The sequence below is a fragment of the Pyrus communis genome, chromosome 3 (genome assembly GCF_963583255.1).
Source record: "Pyrus communis chromosome 3, drPyrComm1.1, whole genome shotgun sequence".
Taxonomy (NCBI): domain Eukaryota; kingdom Viridiplantae; phylum Streptophyta; class Magnoliopsida; order Rosales; family Rosaceae; genus Pyrus; species Pyrus communis.
In genome coordinates, this window is record NC_084805.1 from 28,343,705 (window position 1) to 28,370,618 (window position 26,914).

Here is a 26,914-nt window from a genome sequence, read left to right on the forward strand (position 1 = left end):
GAGGAGTGATATAGTTGTTATCGTTGTAGTAGGGATCCAAACCAATAACAAAGCCATCGCTGCTCAAGAAGTACAACATTTCATTGAAAGCAACTGCCACATGCATTTGAACCAAATTACCAACAAAAAATCCTGTATTTTTTGGGTATAATACAACTCTTTCTGTCCATTTACGAGTCTCTGAAGCAAATATCTCCGCTTTTAATTGGCCGAGGATGAATTACACCCTTCATCTCTATCATCAGGAATAATTGTTCGCACAACCCTGTACCTGTACTGGTCGTCACAAACACGACGATCACCAAGGTTGTTGTAGGGATTGCACATGAGTCCAACGATTACCTGGGCTGTGCGTTGAGGAGGGGGAGGAAGGGCATCCCACTGCTAGGTGTATGGATAACATATGTAGTAATCCTGTTGAAACCACCTTGTCCCGGAGCATAAAACAAAGTCGTTGTGAGCTGCTACCACAATGGGCTCCCCCCCTTCGGCTATTGTCTTGACAGGCCCTTGAAAACAAGGGAGGAAACTCAAACAGAAGTTGTGCCGCAACAGGTTGCCGCAGAGTACTCTTTTGGGCGCCCAAGGCTGCTCAGACGTGCTAAAGAAATCCCTTGGATCTCTTGGATTCGTGAAGATCAGACTACGCGTAACCGGCCTCTGCTTATCAATTTGGACACGAAAAAAGCGGTCATCAAAACAAGGATTATCAGCAACGAGAGTGCACCAACGCTTGGACACGCACATGCACTGAAATGCGGATTTCGAGGGAAGACGAGGAAGAGTTTCAACCAATATGGAATCATGGACACGCACATGCACACCACGTACTCTATATATATGGGTACACACACACACACACATATATATATATAGTGTTTGCTTGTAATCTTGATTATGCAAGGAAATACGAATCCCAGTAGAAAATGAATCCGAGTACAAAACTGAATGTAAATAAATCATTGTGAAAATTGGAAACTAAAGAAAATCTTTCTGTTCGGTTGTAAATCGCCAAACGTGCGATAGGTATTGGTGGGTACAGCTATCAAAATCGTGGGGATGGTTCCGTGGGTTCTTGCCGAACAATTCGCGAATGCATCTCTACACTGCATATGCAGTTGCCGGCTTGTGGTACAGAAGTCAAGAGAAACAAAGCGCTAATTGTTAGGGAGGTGGAGAACAATGTGTGGCCTGCAATTGTTGCTAGCAAACTGTGATCTACATGTCTTTTCCATTATCTTAGGCACTGTTCTCAAAATCTCCTCCTAACGCCACCTAGGGGTTTGAGAATTAAGAAAGAGCGCCTGGACCACCTAGGCACCCGCCTAGCCCGTCAAGACCCGCCTAAGCACCCGCCTAGATTGCGACTCAATTAGATGGAAAATATATAACTTTCATTTTGCATTTTATTTTATTTTTCAATAGATTGTAAGAGACTTGTTGAATACTTAAATGAACACACATTATATGCTTGTTTCCCATGTTTTCATTATGTTCCAATAGCTCATAATATATATGTCATTCTATTTTGTAGTTTATGATGAAATTATATATATTTTCAATATAAATAGACCGCCTAAACGCTAGGCCCCAGCCTTCCGTCCGACTAGCGCCTAGCGTCTTTTAGAACCTTGATCTTAGGCATCAGAAGCTCACCGGCTCTTGGAAAGCAATCCGCATATCGGAAAGATACTGCTGCTGATTATATAATTGTTATTGTAATTAAGTAATCAAGTGAACAAAATGGTCCAGACCTCGTCATGTCGGGTCCATAATAACGCTGAATGCCCTTCTCGACATTCATGCAAAACTGATCCATCTTATTAATCTATAATAGTGTCGTCTTCAATCGCCATTTAGGGTACGAAGTCGAACTTTCATTCACTGCAAATAGCTTCGACAGCTAAACTCTTAAGCACTCCGGGGCAAGGATCGCCCAAGGTTGCCGCGGAGATAGGGATTGAACATCCTTCTTGGCCAAGGCAAGCCTGCAAGTCCATTGAAACAAGCAAAGGTGTTAAGCATGTTTAAGCCCTCTCTAATTAGAAACTACTATTTGCAATCCCGTTTCACTCCCTTACACCCGGAAGTCAATATTTCATAGTTTTCGACTCTTAAAAAGAGGAGTGCAAGAAGCTCATTGGAGGGGAGTGTGAATGGCATTCCCCTACGAAAACGTATGAGTTACTGATTCAACATTATAATATGAATAAGCTGAGGTTTCCCTTACCTGCTGAACGATTGATAAGATGTCAGCACTGCAAGCTCCCGAAGTGAATGTGCCACAACTTCCAATAGGAGTTCCAAAGCTAGCAAAGTTGATTGAAGTGATACGCCATCCTGGTTCGCAGGTCAGTTGAACTTCAGGGTTTTGAGATATGAATTCCGAGTTTGGTTTCCAAGAACTGGCAGGCGGAGGATCAGTCTCAGATACAAGTGCGCATATTTCTTGGCCGGTTTTTGTCCTCAAAGAAATCTTTGAAGGGTCACCACCAAGCTCTTCGTGGAGAACTAGAAGGTTATCTCCGGTATGTACCCATGTACGGGGAATATGATACCTAAACATTATGTCTTCGCATTTGTTAGTAAATCTAAGTGCAAGAGATGCATAATACTGTATCGTGCAAAATATATACAGGATTACAAAATGAATAAAACCAGCAATGTTCACTCTTACAGAGTTTGAGCCGGTTGACCACAGTTCCTTAGACATTTAGATGCGTTATAGGCTCCTCTGTAGTCACAATCACTGCCGTTTACACAACCAGTTGAGGGCGAGAGGTAGGCTTGCCAATATCTCCCTACACTCTGCCCGTTAACCCACGCTTGTCCCTTTCCCATGCTAGCAAGATTTAACGCCAAAGGACCCATGCCTTCAGGAGCAAGGAATGAAACCTGAGGATGAGAAGAACATCAATTGAAGAGGGGGAAAAGGAAACAGAAAAACATCGAATCAGGCATGCCAACTACTTACCTTGTACCATATCAAACTCTGATTAAGTGGTGGAGCAGACCCTGTAGTCCACAGCGAACTGTTCGCAAGGCTTATGTTATCCAATCCAAGGTATTCCCCCTCAAGTCCCACCTGGTAGGTCCATTCTTCAAAAGAAAGATCATTTGTTCTGTTCTTCAAGTCTCTAAGAACAACAGAAAAGATTCCTGCTCCTGCAACATCGAACCATGGCCCGTAATTCTGGAAAATAACAGAGATTTAATAACAGTAACTACTGCATAAAATTTCTGAATAGTTGCACACACCGTGTTTGTATAAGCAGAGGAAACGGTGCAAAGATGGCTGTTAACAAACAGTTTTTTACGTACCTGTACACCAATCATCATACTCAACAAATCTATGGTATTGTTTCCATGGTTTAGAGTAATCTTCTCGTCAACAATGAAACTTGCATCTTCATGGTTACCATATCCAAATCCTTCAAGATAGCGATATAAAATGTTCATTTAGATGCACAAAGGGACATAAGATTCAAAGCTTCCGAATAATTAGATGGTCAGTTTTTCGCTTCTCTGAAATTCAATAGACTACTTACCCACAAGTATTTTATTTACGAAAACTAGGGCTGCATGTCCCAGACTCTCGATGTGTAAAAAAAGTTCTTTTTCTTGACGGGGTATTATGTTTGCGTCCACATTAATGCTGCCAGTATGGTGAAGAATATTCAAGAACATATCAAAATTTTGATAAGAATACAAATAACTAGAATGCAAGTATGCCAAGGATTTGAAATGCTGTTCTTATGAGCGCAGAAGATGAACAAAACTGGATTCTTTACCTTATTGTATACCATAAATAATCACTAACATCTTTCGTCGTACTTATCTGCTCCAGTAAGCCCAAGTCAGTAAACGAATTGTTACTCCAAGTACCAACTCTCTCTTTATACCAACTCCATGAAGCTGGTTCCAGTATAAAATCATGTACACCAGGTGTGAGGGCGAAAGGAGAAAGTCCAATATTCCTTTGTGAGACAACCTTCAATTGTGACACATTAATGGGAGGAAAAATAATCAGGCAAATGTTTGGTTCAAGAGATCTGGGACACTCTGTTTTGTGCTAAAAGAAGTTGCGAGTCCCGATTGGCCCATGATATACTAAATTGCAACAGGATCCATACCTTAGCGGTGTTAAATATAACATTTTTACAATCCGCAAGGATGCTCACAGACCAAGCTGGAAGGAAATAGATATTTCCATTAAAAGTGACATTTGCATCTGAACTACTGTCATAATTAGCAAGAAATGCCGCACACTCATTGGATGTTTTATGGTAGATATGTGCCTGATGAAAGAAAAGGGAAACCTGAAGTCAGGGTGCAGTGAGAGATATGAACAAGAGAAAACAATGGTGAAAACTGAGTTTTCGAAAACAAATTGATTTTAAGTCCAGAAAATATATATTTAAAAATCTAGAAATATGTCGCACACCTCTAAATTAGTACCAAGTTTCATTTGCGTCGGATCAGAGCTGATCATATATTCTTCACACTGTTTTATTGCCAGGTGCAAGTCTCGGAGGTGCCCCCATTTTGGCTGTCTAAGAAAACCTGCATAAGATGCTTCAGAAGATGAAACAACAAAAGGAGATGTGATAGGAGCATATTCATGCGACTTAAAAGGCTTGTTCTCGTGCATTTACGTTATGTTTCTTTAGTTATTTTAGTACTTTAAGCTATTTTCGTGTGTTTGTAGGTTCTAAGGGCAAAGTATGCAAAAGGATGCCTTTTGGAGCCTTTTGGAGCAAATTAGAGATTGGAATGGATATCATATGCTTGGAGCCAAGAGGATGGACGAAATTGAAGACTTGAAGTAGGAAAGTTAAATCCTAAAAGAGCTCATGTCTGGTTATCATTGAAGACTCCTACGCATTTTAGAACACAAAAACAACATTCCTTGCAACCTTAGGACATTGTCGTGTGTTTCCTTGTGTCTCCCTTCCTTGCCATGCAAGGAAGGGCTTTGTTCCCTATTTTAAACACTTAAACACTTCCTTAATCATTCAACCATTCAAACCATTCACCACATATCATTCACTTATCATATCATTCACTTAACATATCATACACTTATCATATCATACACTTAACATATCATACACTTATCACTTATCACAACAACAACCTTGCACATGCACTTCCCCCTTTAACAATCCCACACCTTGACATTATTCTTTCATCAACCCACCACAAATCCAACTATGCCGTGCCTCCCATCATAATTACTCCACCAATTCAGCCACAAGACATTATCATTGCATAACATTCCATTTCCACCTCTTTCCAACCTAATTCACATGCATACCTATTCTTTAAATCAACACATGCATTCACATGCTTTCACAACCTAATCCACATGCACATTCATCCACCTTTCTTCCAAAACCACTCCACCTTGCCGTGCATTACTACCATCAGATTTCCAGCATTTCCATGTGCTTCCCCCTTTGTTCTAACCACCCCACATGTCCCTTTAATCATTCAAACATGCAACCTTTATTCTTTCATTAATTAAACCATTCAGCCACATTTTCACCAACAACAAGCATCATTGCCGTGCCTTTCCAACAATTCCAGCACCAACAACACTTCTTTGCCGTGTACCCCTTATGCAATTCCACCTTGCCACATGTTTTCCTAGTTGTTTTCCATCATTAACCAGCCACATGCATTCTAAACAAACAGCCATATACACCTCCACTCCTCCTATAAAAACCCTTGCATTCCCATTACCACAACACACCTCAATTCTCATACATTCTTCCATTTTCAGAAACTCACCAAAAACTGCCATTTGGCCGTGACTCTCCCTATTAATCCAAACACCATCCACAAACCCCCAAGGCCGTGCCTTCCCTTCCATTCATTTCCATTACTCCTCATCCATTCATACACATTCACACCATCAAACTATCCTTAGACCTTGTGCTACAACAAAGAGGAAGAGAAGCGGGCCTAAACGTTCATACAATTCAAGTTTGAGTTGTTGGGATGTTTAGGTGTTTCTTTTCCTTTGAATTCAATGTTTAAATTTCAATTCTCTTTGTTTTGTACCATGAGGAACTAAACCCCCCCTTGGCTAGGGGGACATTCGAAATATATGTTTATGCTTGCATAATGATTTGATTACTTCTAATTGCGTTTCATAAGTTGTGGATTCAATTTGTTTAACTGTTTGATTGATAACTTATTTATGTATGTTTATTGAGAGTGCACGCTTAATTTTCATGCATGAATATGACGCTAGAATATAAGTGAGTTTCACCTAATAGTTACGAACTTATATTCACAAGTAGTGGAGGTTGCTTATAAACAATCGCGTTAAACGAATTCTTGGCATAAGTTTCATGCGTATTCCATAGTAACGAATGTCTCGTCAACACTTATGATTTCCGTTGAACTTAATGATCTTTGTTGAATGTCTCTATCATGCGTATTCCATAGTTAGGGACTTTGATTAGGAATAATTTGGTTGTAATGCGTATTCCATTCAATCTAATGAATCTAGGGAAATCTGAAAGTTAATTTAAGCGGATCTAATTAACTTGGAGCATTGAGAATTCATGGTTTATTGAATTGCAATTGGAAATCATTTTATTATGCAAGTGTAACATGTGTGGAGATGAACCCCTTGGCTAGCATCCATTCATTCCATTTCATAAATTTCATATTTACATTCTGTCTAGTTTATTAACTTGTTTCGTTATTTCAATTTTCGTCAAACCTCAATCCCCCTTTTGCTTTAATGTTCAATTTAGTTAGAAATCAATTTAGTTTGTGTTTTTAAAGCATTTTGAGTCTTTTGGTTTGTCTTAGTGTTTTAACGTTTAGTTTCCCATTCTTTGAGTCTAGTTTAGTGTTTTATATTGTTTTTACGTTTTTAAGTCAGTTTCCAAGTGTTTTGCAATCCCTCCTAATCCCCGGTCCAGAACGATCCCTACTTACATACTTACTACAATTTGACAAAAAGAGGGTTTAATTTGTGCGCGTATAATTCTCGCATCAAATTTTGGCGCCGTTGCCGGGGATTAGTAAATTTGCTAATTCCTTGGATTGTTCGTTTCTATTATGTATTTTAGTTTTAGTTTTTGATTTGTGTTTTGTTTGTTGATTTTAAGTACTAGAGAAGCACAACATGGCACTTGATAATGCTTCTCTTTTGTCACAGCTCATGGAAAGGTCCCAAATGCAAAGCGTTGGTACATTTGATCTTCAATCAAGAAATGATGGGTTTTCCAATACTTACAATTCGGATTGGAGTGATCATTCAAACTCTATGTGGTGGGAACCTCAACATGTTCAACAAGAAGGATATTGGCAGCCATATGAGTAGTTCTATTCAAGACTTATGCAGCCACCACAACCTCATATTCAATATGCCCAAGCAAACTCAAGTTCGTCAATAGATTATAATCAAAAGCTTAATGAATTAATTTGTTTGGTGCAGGGCTCACAAAATCAAGACAATGAGGCTCAACAAGGAGGATATTGGCCGCCATATGAGGAGTTCTATTCAACGCCTATGCAGGCACCACAACCTGCCCAAAGCAATGTAGGTAATTCAAGTGATAATGATAAAATTTTTCAATTACTTACTACTTTGACGCAGGGGGTCCAAACTCAAAACAAAGAGAGCCAAAATCAAGACAAAAGGTTGGACCACTTGGAAAAGCAAATTGGGCAGATCGCGGAGTTCGTAGGACAGTTTCGAGACCAAGGCGAACTCCCTAGTTCAACCATTGCAAATCCGAGGGGAGGATTTGAAACACCTTTGCCGGAAGCACCTATTGCTCATACGTCATCTAATTCAAGTAAGGTTGTTCCAAATTTAATTAGTTCTAACCCCATTCCACCTAATGTCCCTATTCCGTGCAGGTTCATGAATTCCGAAGAAGAAGAAAGTGAAAAAGATATCTTGGAAGCCCTTCCAAAGGTGCAGAGTATGGAATATCAAGAATTCGTTAAAGAGGACGTTCTTCCTGAAACGTTCAACGAAGGGGTGTTTATTCTTGAGTTCATGTCGGAGCACACAGGTAAGCCGCCTCCCCGAATTTCAATTTTCTTTTATACTAATCTGTTGTTGATGATTCAGGCACCCAATCTTGAATTTAAACTATTACCGGATCATTTCAAGTATCACCTTCCATTCAAAGATAAATTTCATGCCGTTTGAAAAAAAAATAAAAATAAAATAAAATAAAAAAATAAAAAAATAAAAAAATAAAAAAATAAAGCAGATGTAGCTTTCACAAAGGTTGTTTACGTGAAGCCCCACTACGAGTCATCAGAGCAGGAGGCATAGAAGCGGAAGGCATCGAAGCGGGAGGCATCGGAGCTAGATCATTCGAGGCCACAATACTTGGTGGAACGCTGGATGACCCAGGAAAAATGTGCCTCTGGAAGAAAGCCGCAAGCCTTTGACGGTCACTTTGACGGTCACTTTGAATGCGACCATTGGATTCTTGCAGCTCATCAAGCTTCCTCTTCATGCCCGTCGAATAGTTGTTTGCAAGCACATGCAAACTTCTATTCTCATACTTCAGCTGGTTGATCTCTTTCTTGAGATTTTCCACCTTTGCCATCAACGATTCAACCTGGCGGGAGCGAGCAAGTAGGCGTTGGCCCATGTTGGACACAGAGCCTGCACACTGAACGCTGAGAGCGAGGGACTCTTGAACGACCAACTCATCGGACCGTCCTGAAAGCAGTCAACTATCCTTAGGAGTGAGGAGGTTTCTAGCTACTATCGTAGCTGTTGTTGCATCCGTCATCATGGAGTCTTCACCTGTAAGAGGACCGTTAGAAGATAAAAAAGAAGGGCGCCATACATTACCTTGACGGGGCGCAACCGGATCGTTGCTGAGACTCAAATCTAAGCAAAGGTTCGATGAGTTAGTCATTTTTCAAAGGTGTTCAGAGAGAATGGGTGGATGGAGTTAATTCTCAAAGGGCCGGAGTCGATTTTCAAGAATGGGAAATCTTCAGAGTGTGTATGTTGGGGTGATCGATACCGCTATAAAAAACCAAGGCGACACGACCACCGATTCAAAAATCCGGATTTTCCTGCGTGAAGTTTGGCGACGCGTTCGCGGCTTTTCAGAAAACGCGTTCAACTTTGTCAAAAGATATCTGACAAAGTCGAAAACACGTGGAGGCCATCATCGCAACTACACATCTTTAGCCGACAAGCGCAAAGTTCGGCGACGCTTTCTCTGCTTTTCAGAAAACGCGTGCAACTTTGTCAAAAGTGGCGCTCGTTCAGAAATCGAAAAGGCGTCGTTCAGAAATCGAAGAGGCGTCGTTCAGATATCAAAGAGACGTTTGTCGACAAGGGTAAAAGAACAGTACCACCACTTGCTATTGAGAAATCCCTATATATGTCGACCTTCATCTCTTATGGCAAGGCAGACCTGAAGAAAATGCCCAACTCTTCCTCACCTCTGAGGGCGCACTCCCAGCAAAGCCTTTCGAAATACTCAATTTTTTCTTCTTCCCCAAAGATGATACCAGATGCCTGGAGTATAGATGACCCAGGAGGAAACGGTAGATTGAAGCATGTGCTGATTCATTCACCGCTTCTTCAAAAGCAAAGGTATCTCATATCATCAAGGTCAAAAGCAAAAGTATCTCATATCATGCTCTTTCCCTGTCCTTTTCTTTGTCCTTGTTCTTACTCGCATGGCAAAGTGAAAGAAGCAATCAGCCGGCACTTGGAGTCAGTCTTTCGATCTGGATCCGACTGCTTGGAATTTATTCCTGGTTGCTTACCTAGCGTTGCTCTCGAGTAGTCATCTTCAACGGTTGATACACTTCCAGAGAAGGGACCACTCCTGCAAAGATTGAACAAAGAAACAGATAAAAGGGGTAAGCTCAGACCTTCGGGGGAGACCAAAAGAATCCTGCTGCCCAGTTCAAGAGTAGCACAAAGGAAAATCAACGATGGGAGGAAACCAGTTCAAGAATGAGCCTGTGGAATCACCAAGATCAAGCACCCATGCATTCAACCAAAGAGAAGAGAGAAAGCACTCCAAAACCAGATTTGCGTCCCTAAACTCTTCTCTTTGTTAGTTACATTCTGCCATGTTTAGTATGTTTAGTTGCTTTTTGTGTGTTTACTTATGTTTTGTGTGAATCTATGCTTAAAACATTGAGGACAATGTTCGATTTAAGTGTGGGGGGTAACTAAGTATATTTGATGCAAATTCGTAGGATTTTATCACTCATTACTTCAAATGTTGTTCCTTGCTGTTTTAAGGTGTTTTTAAGTTGTTTTAGAGTGTTTTAGTATGTTTTGTTTTTATAACTCCGAAAATCACATAAAAATTTGAAAAACATGTTTTGAAAAACCTAAAAAGAGTGTTTTGAGTAGTTTTTGTGTGTTTGTGTCTTAGGGTACCTTCCAACACAATGATAAGGATTTGGTTTGTAATTGCATGACTGTTAAAAAGAGTTATAAACATAGAGAAAAGTTTGATTTACTCTTGGTATATGTTTGGTTATGGTTATAATGTATGACTTCACATGCAATCATAAAAGAAAAATTCGTTTTTGTAACATGCTTGAAGGAAGGAACTCAAACAAACGCTACAACCCTGTGAGACTCGAGCCATTACCTTCTTTGGAGAGTTATATTCTGTGATTCTTTGTTTTCTAAAGTTGTTGCAGGATCTCATTATTCCTTGCTTGGTTGCTACTTAGAATGCAATTGTATCATGATAGAACTAAATGCTAGAACTTATATCCGTTTCATTCAAAGCATGATATTGATTGCATAACATACAATAAGATGAAGTTGTTAGTCAAGCCAAAGCCAAAAAGCCTATCCCTTTTCACATGTATTGTAGGATTACCCCTTTTGAGCCTTTTCAAGCTTATTTTCTTTGTTAACCACATTATCCTCACCTAGCCTAGATTAGGACTTTCCATACCCTTGTTCTTAAAGGATAGTGAAGCATGACTTAGAATGAACTCATTTTGATCAATATATTGCAGAAAATAAGTGTGGGGGAAGATAATAGGGCACGGCCAAAGAATGAAATAAAGAAAAAATAAATAAAATAAATAAGTGTGGGGGAAGATAATAGGGCACGGCCAAAGTTGAAAAATAAGTGAGAATGATCTCACAAGTATTGGTTATTGAAGGAAGGGTCCAAAAGAGTGAATTTGACCCTAAGTGTGCATGAATATTCCCTTGTGTTTAAAAGTTGATTTCTGCCATTAAAAGTGAGTTTAAGTGTCAATTTCATTACTTTGCTTCCTATTGCTTTAAGAACCTTTGTTTGTCCTTTGCTTTTCCTTGTTAGCCATTACCCTTAGCCCCGTTACAACCCTCAACTTCTATCTTGATGTTATGTATTCAATATGTGGAGTTTGAATTTGGTATGAGCATATGGAATCACTGGTTCTCGTTCTAAGTAGTAGCTTTCCATTCATGAGATCATATTCATGTCATTGTCATAAATCCAGAAAATGCTTTCTTTGTTATAACATATGTGAGATACTAGTCCTTCATGTTTACATCAATCTCTCACATATAACTAGTGTAGGGTGTGTAGTTAGAAAATCTGTGTGAAAATAGAGTGCATTCTAGTAAGGAATTGAGGAAATTCTCTAAGGCATGTTACTACATTCGAAATATGTTTTAAATGCTTAATTGTGAACTAGTATGTGGTGACTATGATTAAGAATGTACTTAAGTGTAAAGATGGCTAAAATCTGTGGGAATAATGATTTTTAACTTGTCATGTGCATTGGAAATCCGTAAGACGATTGTTGGAAGGTATAGGTTGTGTTTTGTTCGTTTTGTCTAGTTTCGTCTTCTTTTGTTGTTTTGTTTTGCTTCTTTCACTTTGCCATGCGAGTAAGAACAAGGACAAAGAAAAGGACAGGGAAAGAGCATGATGTGAGATACTTTTGCTTTTGAAGAAGCGGTGAATGAATCAGCACATGCTTCAATCTACCGTTTCCTCCTGGGTCATCTATACTCCAGGCATCTGGTATCATCTTTGGGGAAGAAGAAAAAATTGAGTATTTCGAAAGGCTTTGCTGGGAATGCGCCTTCAGAGGTGAGGAAGAGTTGGGCATTTTCTTCAGGTCTGCCTTGCCATAAGAGATGAAGGTCGACATATATAGGGATTTCTCAATAGCAAGTGGTGGTACTGTTCTTTTACCCTTGTCGACAAACGCCTCTTCGATATCTGAACGACGCCTCTTCGATTTCTGAACGACGCCTCTTCGATTTCTGAACGAGCGCCACTTTTCACAAAGTTGCACGCGTTTTCTGAAAAGCAGAGAAAACGTCGCCGAACTTTGCGCTTGTCGGCTAAAGATGTGTAGTTGCGATGATGGCCTCCACGTGTTTTCGACTTTGTCAGATATCTTTTGACAAAGTTGAACGCGTTTTCTGAAAAGCCGCGAACGCGTCGCCGAACTTCACGCAGGAAAATCCGGATTTTTGAATCGGTGGTCATGTCGCCTTGGCTTTTTATAGCAGTATCGATCACCCCAACATACACACTCTGAAGATTTCCCATTCTTGAAAATCGACTCCTGCCCTTTGAGAATTAACTTCATCCACCCCTTCTCTCTGAACACCTTTGAAAAATGACTAACTCATCGAACCTTTGCTTAGATTTGAGTCTCAGCAGCGATCCGGTTGCGCCCCGTCAAGGTAATGTATGGCGCCCTTTTTTTTTATCTTCTAACGGTCCTCTTACAGATGAAGACTCCATGATGACGGATGCAACAACAGCTACGATAGTAGCTAGAAACCTCCTCACTCCTAAGGATAGTAGGCTGCTTTCAGGACGGTCCGATGAGTTGGCCGTTCAAGAGTCCCTCGCTCTCAGCGTTCAGTGTGCAGGCTCTGTGTCCAACATGGGCCAACGCCTACTTGCTCGCTCCCGCCAGGTTGAATCGTTGATGGTAGAGGTGGAAAATCTCAAGCAAGAGATCAAGCAGCTAAAGTATGAGAATAGAAGTTTGCATGTGTTTGCAAACAACTATTCGACGGGCATGAAGAGGAAGCTTGATGAGCTGCAAGAATCCAATGGTCGCATTCAGAGTGACCGTCAAGTGATAATGATAAGATTTTTCAGTTACTTACTACTTTGACGCAGGGGGTCCAAACTCAAAACAAAGAGAGCCAAAATCAAGACAAAAGGTTGGACCACTTGGAAAAGCAAATTGGGCAGATCGCGGAGTTCGTAGGACAGTTTCGAGACCAAGGCGAACTCCCTAGTTCAACCATTGCAAATCCGAGGGGAGGATTCGAAACACCTTTGCCGGAAGCACCTATTGCTCATACGTCATCTAATTCAAGTAAGGTTGTTCCAAATTTAATTAGTTCTAACCCCATTCCACCTAATGTCCCTATTCCGTGCAGGTTCATGAATTCCGAAGAAGAAGAAAGTGAAAAAGACATCTTGGAAGCCCTTCCAAAGGTGCAGAGTATGAAATATCAAGAATTCGTTAAAGATGACGTTCTTCCTGAAACGTTCAACGAAGGGGTGTTTATTCTTGAGTTCATGTCGGAGCACACAGGTAAGCCGCCTCTCCGAATTTCAATTTTCTTTTATACTAATCTGTTGTTGATGATTCAGGCACCCAATCTTGAATTTAAACTATTACCGGATCATTTCAAGTATCACCTTCCATTCAAAGATAAATTCCATGCCGTTTGAAAAAATAAAAAATAAAAAATAAAAAAATAAAAAATAAAATAAAATAAAGCAGATGTAGCCTTCACAAAGGTTGTTTACGTGAAGCCCCACTACGAGGCATCGGAGCAGGAGGCATAGAAGCGGGAGGCATCGAAGCGGGAGGCATCGGAGCTAGATCATTCGAGGCCACAATACTTGGTGGAACGCTGGATGACCCAGGAAAAATATGCCTCTGGAAGAAAGCCGCAAGCCTTTGACGGTCACTTTGAATGCGACCATTGGATTCTTGCAGCTCATCAAGCTTCCTCTTCATGCCCGTCAAATAGTTGTTTGCAAGCACATGCAAACTTCTATTCTCATACTTCAGCTGCTTGATCTCTTGCTTGAGATTTTCCACCTCTGCCATTAACGATTCAACCTGGCGGGAGCGAGCAAGTAGGCGTTGGCCCATGTTGGACACAGAGCCTGCACACTGAACGCTGAGAGCGAGGGACTCTTGAACGACCAACTCATCGGACCGTCCTGAAAGCAGCCTACTATCCTTAGGAGTGAGGAGGTTTCTAGCTACTATCGTAGTTGTTGTTGTATCCGTTATCATGGAGTTTTCACCTGTAAGAGGACCGTTAGAAGATAAAAAAGAAGGGCGCCATACATTACCTTGACGGGGCGCAATCGGATCGCTGCTGAGACTCAAATCTAAGCAAAGGTTCGATGAGTTAGTCATATTTCAAAGGTGTTCAGAGAGAATGGGTGGATGGAGTTAATTCTCAAAGGGCCGGAGTCGATTTTCAAGAATGGGAAATCTTCAGAGTGTGTATGTTGGGGTGATCGATACCGCTATAAAAAGCCAAGGCGACACGACCACCGATTCAAAAATCCGAATTTTCCTGCGTGAAGTTCGGCGACGCGTTCGCGGCTTTTCAGAAAACGCGTTCAACTTTGTCAAAAGATATCTGACAAAGTCGAAAACACGTGGAGGCCATCATCGCAACTACACATCTTTAGCCGACAAGCGCAAAGTTCGGCGACGCTTTCTCTGCTTTTCAGAAAACGCGTGCAACTTTGTCAAAAGTGGCGCTCGTTCAGAAATCGAAGAGGCGTCGTTCAGAAATCGAAGAGGCATCGTTCAGATATCGAAGAGACGTTTGTCGACAAGGGTAAGAGAACAGTACCACCACTTGCTATTGAGAAATCCCTATATATGTCGACCTTCATATCTTATGGCAAGGCAGACCTGAAGAAAATGCCCAACTCTTCCTCACCTCTGAGGGCGCACTCCCAGCAAAGCCTTTCGAAATACTCAATTTTTTCTTCTTCCCCAAAGATGATACCAGATGCCTGGAGTATAGATGACCCAGGAGGAAACGGTAGATTGAAGCATGTGCTGATTTATTCACCGCTTCTTCAAAAGCAAAGGTATCTCATATCATCAAGGTCAAAAGCAAAAGTATCTCATATCATGCTCTTTCCCTGTCATTTTCTTTGTCCTTGTTCTTACTCGCATGGCAAAGTGAAAGAAGCAATCAGCCGGCACTTGGAGTCAGTCTTCCGATCTGGATCCGACTGCCTGGAATTTATTCCTGGTTGCTTACCTAGCGTTGCTTTCGAGTAGTCATCTTCAACGGTTGATACACTTCCAGAGAAGGGACCACTCCTGCAAAGATTGAACAAAGAAACAGATAAAAGGGGTAAGCTCAGACCTTCGGGGGATACCAAAAGAATCCTGCTGCCCAGTTCAAGAGTAGCACAAAGGAAAATCAACGATGGGAGGAAACCAGTTCAAGAATGAGCCTGTGGAATCATCAAGATCAAGCACCCATGCATTCAACCAAGGAGAAGAGAGAAAGCACTCCAAAACCAGATTTGCGTCCCTAAACTCTTCTCTTTGTTAGTTACATTCTGCCATGTTTAGTATGTTTAGTTGCTTTTTGTGTGTTTACTTATGTTTTGTGTTAATCTATGCTTAAAACATTGAGGACAATGTTCGATTTAAGTGTGGGGGGTAACTAAGTATATTTGATAGGAGCATATTCATGCGACTTAAAAGGCTTGTTCTCGTGCATTTACGTTATGTTTCTTTAGTAATTTTAGTACTTTAAGCTATTTTCGTGTGTTTGTAGGTTCTAAGGGCAAAGTATGCAAAAGGATGCCTTTTGGAGCCTTTTGGAGCAAATTAGAGATTGGAATGGATATCATATGCTTGGAGCCAAGAGGATGGACGAAATTGAAGACTTGAAGTATGAAAGTTAAATCCTAAAAGAGCTCATGTCTGGTTATCATTGAAGACTCCTACGCATTTTAGAACACAAAAACAACATTCCTTGCAACCTTAGGACATTGTCGTGTGTTTCCTTGTGTCTCCCTTCCTTGCCATGCAAGGAAGGGCTTTGTTCCCTATTTTAAACACTTAAACACTTCCTTAATCATTCAACCATTCAAACCATTCACCACATATCATTCACTTATCATATCATTCACTTAACATATCATTCACCACATATCATACACTTATCATATCATACACTTAACATATCATACACTTATCACTTATCACAACAACAACCTTGCACATGCACTTCCCCCTTTAACAATCCCACACCTTGACATTATTCTTTCATCAACCCACCACAAATCCAACTATGCCGTGCCTCCCATCATAATTACTCCACCAATTCAGCCACAAGACATTATCATTGCATAACATTCCATTTCCACCTCTTTCCAACCTAATTCACATGCATACCTATTCTTTAAATCAACACATGCATTCACATGCTTTCACAACCTAATCCACATGCACATTCATCCACCTTTCTTCCAAAACCACTCCACCTTGCCGTGCATTACTACCATCAGATTTCCAGCATTTCCATGTGCTTCCCCCTTTGTTCTAACCACCCCACATGTCCCTTTAATCATTCAAACATGCAACCTTTATTCTTTCATTAATTAAACCATCCAGCCACATTTTCACCAACAACAAGCATCATTGCCGTGCCTTTCCAACAATTCCAGCACCAACAACACTTCTTTGCCGTGTACCCCTTATGCAATTCCACCTTGCCACATGTTTTCCTAGTTGTTTTCCATCATTAAACAACCACATGCATTCTAAACAAACAGCCATATACACCTCCACTCCTCCTATAAAAACCCTTGCATTCCCATTACCACAACACACCTCAATTCTCATACATTCTTCCATTTTCAGAAACTCACCAAAAACTGCCCTTTGGCCGTGACTCTCCCTATTAATCCAAACACCATCCACAAACCCCCAAGGCCGTGCCTTCCCTTCCATTCATTTCCATCACTCCTCATCCATTCATACATATTCACACCATCAAACTATCCTTAGACCTTGTGCTACAACAAAGAGGAAGAGAAGCGGGCCTAAACGTTCATACAATTCAAGTTTGAGTTGTTGGGATGTTTAGGTGTTTCTTTTCCTTTGAATTCAATGTTTAAATTTCAATTCTCTTTGTTTTGTACCATGAGGAACTAAACCCCCCCTTGGCTAGGGGGGGATTCGAAATATATGTTTATGCTTGCATTTTGATTTGATTACTTCTAATTGCGTTTCATAAGTTGTGGATTCAATTTGTTTAACTGTTTGATTGATAACTTATTTATGTATGTTTATTGAGAGTGCACGCTTAATTTTCATGCATGAATATGACGCTAGAATATAAGTGAGTTTCACCTAATAGTTACGAACTTATATTCACAAGTAGTGGAGGTTGCTTATAAACAATCGCGTTAAACGAATTCTTGGCATAAGTTTCATGCGTATTCCATAGTAACGAATGCCTCGTCAACACTTATGATTTCCGTTGAACTTAATGATTTTTGTTGAATGTCTCTATCATGCATATTCCATAGTTAGGGACTTTGATTAGGAATAATTTGGTTGTAATGCGTATTCCATTCAATCCAATGAATCTAGGGAAATCTGAAAGTTAATTTAAGCGGATCTAATTAACTTGGAGCATTGAGAATTCATGGTTTATTGAATTGCAATTGGAAATCATTTTATTATGCAAGTGTAACATGTGTGGAGATGAACCCCTTGGCTAGCATCCATTCATTCCATTTCATAAATTTCATATTTACATTCTGTCTAGTTTATTAACTTGTTTCGTTATTTCAATTTTCCTCAAACCTCAATCCCCCTTTTGCTTTAATGTTCAATTTAGTTAGAAATCAATTTAGTTTGTGTTTTTAAAGCATTTTGAGTCTTTTGGTTTGTCTTAGTGTTTTAACGTTTAGTTTCCCATTCTTTGAGTCTAGTTTAGTGTTTTATATTGTTTTTACGTTTTGAAGTCAGTTTCCAAGTGTTTTGCAATCCCTCCTAATCCCCGGTCCAGAACGATCCCTACTTACATACTTACTACAATTTGACAAAAAGATGGTTTAATTTGTGCGCGTATAATTCTCGCATCAAGATGTGCAAATCAAACTAAGTGTTGGATAAAGTTACCATATTCATCTATAGGAGCATCATAATCATAGCTCGTTGCAACCAAAGGGCCTCCAGCAGTTCGCCCAAAGTTGGTACCGCCAAAATACTGCAAGGAAATGTCGGAGAATGAAGACATTACGATGATGTTTATGGAATCATATGGTGATGAAAATGCTAACATATACCAATCAAGGCTAGAACTAGAGATAGTAGAGAAAGAGAATCGGTGTAGCTTACCATGTAATAATTTTGAAAAGTGCCACCTGTTTCGAAAAATCGTGCAACAGCAAAAGCAAGGTCCTCAACAGGTCGAAAGGGGATTGGATTGCCAAATCCAAGGAACCTATACGTTACATATGAAATTCAACAACCTGTACTTCCAAGTGAACTCCAAAGAGGACTCCTGCATCCTATACACAATTTAATAGGCTAAATAAGCAAAGATCGTTACCATCCACTGTAATTCTCTGTCCACATCTTCGGTTTGGATGGGGAATTCGGGGTAAACTCATCGCAATAAAATCCATTGCATGTGTTTATCTGCAGGTAATTTATTAAACTAATGAATATCTCGGGAGTTTGCTCTCGGACGAAACCCCTTCAACCCTTAAACTGGAATCACGTAAAGAACAATGAAAAGGTTGGAGAAACTCTGAGAAGATATATCTAGATGCCTCATAAGTTAAAAGGTAGTTTTACTTCTTGAAGAAAAGCAGTGTTCTTGAAATATAGGCTACACCTTTTCATGAAAAATCAAGTTCAAACACTCACAACTGGATCCGGGGCGTCATCTTGCACACACATCACCCAAGGTACAGATGTATTGAGACTAACAGCAGTTTCTGCAGCCCATTTGACATATAATTCTCCACCAACTCCATACGACCCTTCAACATTTCCAAATTCATTTTCAACCTGTGAGAGCACATGTAAGAATGCGTTTGAAGAAATAAAAATTGAGTAATGCAAATTATAACTGTCGGTTTTGTTTTGTTAGCCTGATTACTACATCAAATTGCACGAGAAAACACCATGAGTGCCCTAGCTAAGTTTTGGATACATAATCTGCATAACCATCTTATCAGTATATGTCTTGTTGTGCGGAAGCGTCAACCAAGTGTGAGTGAAAAATAAACCACAATAACTGACAAAAGATAAATGGAACAATACCAACAAGAACACCAAGATTTATACTGGTTCGGCAATGCCTACATCCAGTTTGGAGACGACGGAGTATTCCACTATAATCAATGAGAACATACAATAGTGTTTATCACTCAATTTCCCAAAGACCCGAATAACCCAAACTCTCACACTTACAATAGGAAGAGAAAACCAAAAATACAAAGCAAGACAATTTGAGAAAATTCTTCTCTATGCCAAATGGCTTCTTGCTAATTTTCTCTCTTCCTTTCTCCTTGGTGTTGTATGAGTTATGCCTACACCTCCTTTTATAGGCCAAAGGCCTCTCATCAAGTCAAAAGAATTAGGCATAATTGCATCCATTCTTTGACCACAAATTAGGCATAAGAGCATCCATTTTATTTCCCACATGTAGCATACCAACCATCAATTTTGACCACAAAAGTAGCCAACAACATTTGTTGGTTTTAGACTACTTGTTTGAGCCAACAATCAACAATCTCCACCTTGGCGCAAACCCTCTAAGTAGAACTTCCAATAGTCGTCTCCCACTCCCCCATGGGGCAATCAACAAATTTTACAAATGCCAATCAAGTCTAAGCAGTGCTTAAACTTGAGCAACGAAACTGGCTTTGTTAACATATCCGCAGGATTGTCAGCGGTCCCAATCTTCTGAAGAAGAATATCTCCTTCGTCAATAATTTCACGAACAAAATGGAACCTCACGTCAATGTGTTTCGTACGTGCATGATGAACTTGATTCTTTGCTAAATGAATAGCACTCTGACTGTCGCAATGAACATCCACATGGTCTTGTTGAACCCCTAAGTCATCAAGCAACCCTTGAAGCCAGATGGCTTCCTTTATAGCTTCTGTTATAGCCATGTATTCTGCCTCAGTAGTTGACAAAGCAATTGTAGATTGCAGAGTCAACCTCCAACTTACTGGACCTCCAGCAATAGTGAATACAAAACCTGTAGTGGATCTACGCTTGTCCAAATCACCTGCGTAATCAGAATCCACATATCCAACAACACATTGACCAGTAATTTTATCCTGCTGGAACAATAAACCAACATCCACAGTACCCAGAATATACCGTAGAATCCATTTCACAGCTTCCCAATGCCCTTTTCCTGGATTATGCATATATCTACTCACAATACTAACAGCTTGTGAAATATCAGGCCTAGTACACACCATAGCATACATCAAACTACCAACAGCATTTGCATAAGGAATTTGAGTCATGTACTGACTCTCTTCAACAGTCTTAGGAGACATAGAAGCACTAAGTTTGAAATGAAGAGCAAGAGGTGTACTAACCGGTTTTGAATTTTCATTCATCCTGAAACGTTGTAGTATCTTCTTCAAATACTGCTTCTGACACAGACTAATCTTGCCCTTCGGTCTATCTCTTTCAATTTCCATACCTAGTATCTTCCGAGCTTCTCCCAAGTCCTTCATCTCAAATTCATTACTCAGTTGAGTCTTCAACCTTTCAATCTCCACTTTGCTCTTACATGCTATAAGCATATCATCAACATATAAAAGCAGATAAATGAAGGTTCCATCTTGTAGTTTGTGAAAGTATACACAATGGTCATAGTGACTTCTTGTGTACTTTTGCCCGATCATAAATCGATCAAATCGCTTGTACCATTGTCTTGGAGACTGCTTCAAGCCATACAATGATTTTTCCAATTTGCAAACCCAATTTTCCTTTCCAGCAACCTTAAAACCTTCTGGCTGAGACATATAAATCTCTTCCTCCAAATCACCATGTAAGAACGCAGTCTTGACATCAAGTTGGGCCAACTCAAGATCAAACTGCACAACCAAAGCCAACAGAATACGAATAGAAGAATGTTTTACTACAGGAGAAAATACCTCATTGTAGTCAATGCCTTCTTTCTGAGCATAGCCTTTAGCTACCAATCTGGCTTTGAATCTTACATTGTCTTTTCCCAAAGATTCCATCTTTTTGGCATACACCCATTTACAACCAATTTCTTTCTTCCCCTTTGGTAACTGAACCAGCTTCCAAGTCTTGTTTTTATGAAGAGATTTCATCTCCTCATCCATAGATTTCTTCCACAACACGTACTCTGAACTCATGACAGCTTCTTTGTAGGTGGAAGGAATATCATCTTCAATAACGGGAAGTGCATATGCCACAATATCAGTAAATCGAGTAGGCTTTCGAATTTCCCTTCTCGATCTTCTGGTTGCAATATAGTCTTGTTGCTGTGGAGGCTCTTGGGTAGGTGCCTCCTCTTCATCATCCTCGTCCTCATCATCATGATTAACTGTAGGACTAGTGTCTGTAACATCAGACCTTACTGGAACAACTGGAGTCTTCAGTAACTCCACCTGCTTTGAGCTACTCATGGTCTCGGTCGTTTCAGTTTCACCTTCATGCTTGTTCTGATTAACCATAGCAGCCTCATCAAAGGTCACATCTCTGCTTACAACAATTTTCTTCTCATCTGGACACCAGAGTCGGTATCCCTTCACGCCAGTGCTAAAGCCCATAAATAGAGCTTTCTTTGCTCTTGGATCCAACTTGCTTTCTCTGACATGATAGTAAGCAGGACAACCAAATATGTGTAAGAACTTGTAATCAGTACAAGGTTTACCAGACCATACCTCCATGGGCGTTTTGCCCTCATTCGCAACAGCTGGCAATCGATTAATGAGATGGCTTGCATAAGTAATTACCTCAGCCCAAAACGCTTTGCCTAATCCAGCATTAGACAACATACACCGAACTTTCTCAAGCAAAGTACGGTTCATGCGCTCCGCCACCCCATTCTGTTGCGGTGTCTCCCTAACCGTGAAGTGCCTCACAATACCCTCATCTTGACAAACTTTCAAGAAAGGATCAGACTTATATTCACCCCCATTGTCTGATCTGAGAGTCTTGATCTTTCGACCGCTTTACGTTTCAATCATCTTTTTCCACTTCAGGAATATCTTCAAGACTTCATCTTTACGCTTCATGGTGTACACCCATATTCTTCTAGAGAAGTCATCAACAAAGGAGACAAAATAATGGCTACCTCCCCAAGATGCATTCTTGGAAGGTCCCCAAACATCAGTGTGAACATAATCAAGAATGCCTTTAGTGTGGTGAATAGCAGTGCCAAATTTTACTCTAGTTTGCTTACCCAACACACAATGCTCACAGAATTCCAATTTGCATGCCTTTGCACCTTTCAATAAGCCTTGTTTCACCAATCCTTGCAACGCTTTTTCACCAGCATGCCCAAGACGCATATGCCATAACCTCGTGGTGTCTGTGCTATCTGCGTCAGCAGCTTCGGTGACAGCTGCTTCACCAATAACTGTATTCCCCTTCAAGAAATACAAGTTATTTCGTCTTGTACCTTTCATCACCACCAGTGCCCCGTAAACAGCTTTAAGAACTCCACCCTTCATGGTGATCTTGAGACCCTTGGATTCCAATGCACCCAGTGAGATAAGATTCTTCTTCATATCCGGTACATACCGAACATCACTTAATTCTCTGACTGTTCCATCATGCATCTTCAAACAGATTTTGCCTATCCCTTGTGTTTTGCAGGCATTATCATTACCCATCAAAACAACTCCACCATCCAGCTCCTCGAAGCTAGAAAACCATTCTCGAATGGGACACATATGATAGGTGCAACCTGAATCCAAAATCCACTCCTTGGAGTGACCATCAGCAGATGAACTAGCCAAAGCAAACTCGAAATCATCATCTCCAGATTTTGCAATATTTGCTTCAGAACCCGCTTTCTCCTTCTCTTTGTTCTTCAATTTGGGGCAGTCTCTCTTCCAATGACCCTTTTGGCGGCAAAAGGCACATTCATCTTTAGCAGGAAACTTCCCTCGTGACTTTGAACGAGATTTTCCCCGCTTCCCAAATTTTCTTTCCTCTATTCGACCCCTTGCAACAAGTGCCTCGGTTTGTGAATTGTGAGTCTTCAATTCCTTCTTACGACACTCATGATTCACCAATGCCGCAGACACCTCATCAAGTTTCACCTCGGTTTTTCCATACAACAAAGTAGTTGTCAAATGATCATAATCATCAGGCAATGAATTTAACAAACATAGTGCCTTATCCTCGTCAGGAATTTTCACATCAAGGTTTGCTAAATCAGCAAGTATTTTATTATAATCATTGAGGTGTTCATGCATAGAAATACCTGGACTATACTGAAATCGGAAGAGTCGCTTCTTCAAGAAGAGCCGATTTTCTGCGCTCTTGGTCATATACTTCTCCTCCAATTTTGTCCAAAACTCCTTAGCAGAAGTTTCCTTCATATACGGGTATTTCAACTCCTTATCAAGGAACGATCGAATAGCAGCACAAGCATGAAGATTAATTCGTGTCCACTGCTTGTCATCAATATCTTCTGGTTTATCTTCCAGAACCATATCCAACTCTTGTTGATACAACACATCCATAACTTCACATTGCCACATACCAAAATTATTAGAGCCATTGAATTTATCAACCTCTAACCTTGTAGTAGCAATTTGATGTCTATTGGATGTAGATGCCGACGAAGACGATGTCGACTCCTTCCCCTTCACAGATTCATCTTTATCTCCAGCCATCTACTCGGCACTATTCACGGGACTGTAGCGCCAGCAAATTTTTCACTCCCACGAGAACACCTAGTCGAAACACTAGGCTCTGATACCACTTGTTGTGCGGAAGCGTCAACCAAGTGTGAGTGAAAAATAAACCACAATAACTGACAAAAGATAAATGGAACAATACCAACAAGAACACCAAGATTTATACTGGTTCGGCAATGCATACATCCAGTTTGGAGACGACGGAGTATTCCACTATAATCAATGAGAACATACAATAGTGTTTATCACTCAATTTCCCAAAGACCCGAATAACCCAAACTCTCACACTTACAATAGGAAGAGAAAACCAAAAATACAAAGCAAGACAATTTGAGAAAATTCTTCTCTATGCCAAATGGCTTCTTGCTAATTTTCTCTCTTCCTTTCTCCTTGGTGTTGTATGAGTTATGCCTACACCTCCTTTTATAGGCCAAAGGCCTCTCATCAAGTCAAAAGAATTAGGCATAATTGCATCCATTCTTTGACCACAAATTAGGCATAAGAGCATCCATTTTATTTCCCACATGTAGCATACCAACCATCAATTTTGACCACAAAAGTAGCCAACAACATTTGTTGGTTTTAGACTACTTGTTTGAGCCAACAATCAACATGTCTCGATACGCAATTGACTCAGAACAGATGCAGTTGGTAAATTGGCTAACCGTCAAAGGGAAGCACCTGAGCAAGAATGATTGGGCCTCCTTGTGATGCGAAGAGATTCTCCATTTTCATCATTTCAACAATTTTTGCAAGAAATATCTTCATTTCCTTCTGCATTTTGACAAGTATAAAATTTACCCATCCATAAGACTCAAAAGGAAACCACTTGAAATTTGGGCATTAATTTGAACAACTTTCCTTTAAAAGCATAAGCAATGCAAATAAAGATGGAAAAGTAAGAGGTCAGGTTTTACTCATGAAGAAACCATTTCCACTGCCAAGTATAAACATATCAAGTACCTTAAAAGGTGCATTTGTTGTGCGAAACTGAATTCCGGGAATAAAGTGTAACCAAATTGGAAATCCCCTGTCATATGATAGCAATATCTAAAGAATCAGTTCAATGCCAAAACAGAGTGAAACATACAAAACTAAGAAACTGATGCCGGTGCAATGAACATCACAAGAAACAAAACAAACCCGTAGTTCCATTCAGCACAAGCATACGGGCCAATCCTCAAATGAACTAGAAGACCTGCTTCTTGGACTGTCTTCACAAATTTCACCAAATCAAATCTGCCTTCAAAGTAGTACTATGTAAAACGAAAAAACCCGTCAAATTAAAGACAAATCTAGTGAGAAAATAGTTGTCAATAGACCTAAAGGACTTAATTAGCTAACTGAGAGGCTGCAATTGCTAGGGTTACTTATATATACCTCGCCTTTTACTGGCTCATGGTAGTTCCAAAAAACGTAAGTCTCAATCACGTCTATTCCCCCTTCCTTCGCTTTCTCAATAATTTCCGGCCACACCTGCATTGCCCCCCAACAAGAACAATCCCACCTTGTCATTATAATTCACCCTCTAATACCCTTTTTCAAAGGTTCTCAATAAGCACATTGCAATCACATAAACAAACAGATGTTTAGAACTCACCTCCGGAGTGGTTCGAGGGTAATGAAAAGAGCCCGACTGCAAAATCCGCCGCTTCCCATCAATAACCAGTGCTCTGTGGTCATATGTCACGGTGGCCGAAACCACAGTTTCAGTGAAATAACCTTCAAAAACTAAAAGGACAAACAGAACTAATGCTACCCAATTCTTGCTTCCCATCATTCAATTCAACAAAATTCACAAAACCCAGAATTCGAAAAAATCCCAAAAACTTCAAAAACCCCTCAAAGATTAGAAGAGCATGAGAGTGATATAATCATAAATTCGCGAATTTAACATGTGCGTTGAACTGGATATTCGATTATTTTGTTTGTTGGCACTGAAAAATGCAAAAGATCGTACCTTGATGATTATCCAGACCGATGACATTTACCAAGCTTGGTTTTTGGAGGGAAGCTGATGGCTTTTTCTGTTTTGGTTGGAAGAAGAAAACAAAGGCGTTGCTGTCAAGTGATAAAACAGAGATGGTTTGCTTCATTTTCGACCGTTAATTTGGGCAGCTTCAAAAGTAACTTGTCGTTCAAATCAGTTGGAGTTGAGAGTCTTGAGACCTTGCATTTGAAGATGAATTTCATTAGAGTATCTAAAGATGTCAAATTTTGAACATCAAATTTAAAGTTTGACAATTTAGGTGATATTTTGACATATTTTGAAGTTTTATTGTTCACCCAATATGTCAAATTAAATTATTATTTTATGTCAAACTTGATAGCAACTCTCTTGTTGTCAATTCATGTCATCGCCACATAGTTGGAGAACATTAGTGTGATTTTTATTTATTTATTATTATAACTTATGTAGACATTTTGACATCTTCTTTAGAAAAGCTCTTAGACCGCAATGTTAATGACTATTTTGGTCTTTATTTTGTAAAGAGGAATTGACCATTAGAGGATGATTACAAATCTCTTTTGTTGTAAAGGTAACATTAACACAAGTAACAAAATCAACACTGAAAATAACATGTGAAGTATCTCAACTGCCCGTGTATATTTACCCCATAAAATTTGTGGTACATATAAAAACATTCGAGACATTGTCCATGCTAAAGTTCGTGTTTGTCGTTTTGTAGATTTTCTTATTTCAAACAAGGTTTGTAATCTTGTCCAACAATTACCATTTTTTCATTTGAAGAGAAGTATGATATTTGTTGTTTTAAAATTTTGAGCTTGTTTTGGTGGTTAAGATTTTCTTTATCGACCTCATTATAATAACGTAAACAAACAGATTTTAAAACTCACCTCCGGAGTCGGAGTGCTTCAAGCATGATGGTCATATGTCACAGTGATAGAAAGCACATAGATATATATTCCATCCAACCAAATACATTATTGGTTTGTATAGACTGGGGATTTGCACCTGTGCGTATGGTACAGGCAC

At 39.9% G+C, this 26,914-nt stretch overlaps 1 protein-coding gene across 1 annotated transcript; it reads right to left on the bottom strand.

Annotated features, from left to right (window-relative positions):
* Nucleotides 1-1,442: 1,442 nt before the first annotated feature.
* LOC137727717 (beta-galactosidase 8-like) lies at nt 1,443-25,855 on the bottom strand. The gene is made up of 18 exons (XM_068466536.1): nt 25,517-25,855; nt 25,297-25,392; nt 25,060-25,172; nt 24,880-24,946; nt 24,598-24,690; nt 18,907-19,050; nt 18,587-18,675; nt 18,373-18,478; nt 18,154-18,241; nt 4,445-4,563; nt 4,134-4,298; nt 3,792-3,991; nt 3,549-3,655; nt 3,322-3,431; nt 2,975-3,193; nt 2,678-2,895; nt 2,231-2,558; nt 1,443-1,988 (listed from the first exon to the last, which is right to left on the bottom strand). The coding sequence occupies exons 1-18, from the start codon at nt 25,694-25,696 to the stop codon at nt 1,878-1,880; spliced, it is 2,553 nt and encodes an 850-aa protein (XP_068322637.1). The 5' UTR covers nt 25,697-25,855; the 3' UTR covers nt 1,443-1,877.
* Nucleotides 25,856-26,914: the final 1,059 nt, after the last annotated feature.

Coding starts and splice junctions, on each gene's coding strand:
- LOC137727717 (XM_068466536.1), bottom strand. CDS start 25,696: ATGATGGGAAGCAAGAATTGGGTAGCATTAGTTCTGTTTGTCCTTTTA. Junction 18,242..18,372: donor CTTTTCAAAATTATTACATG/GTAAGCTACACC, acceptor ATTTCCTTGCAG/TATTTTGGCGGTACCAACTT. Junction 2,559..2,677: donor GGTCAACCGGCTCAAACTCT/GTAAGAGTGAAC, acceptor CATAATGTTTAG/GTATCATATTCCCCGTACAT.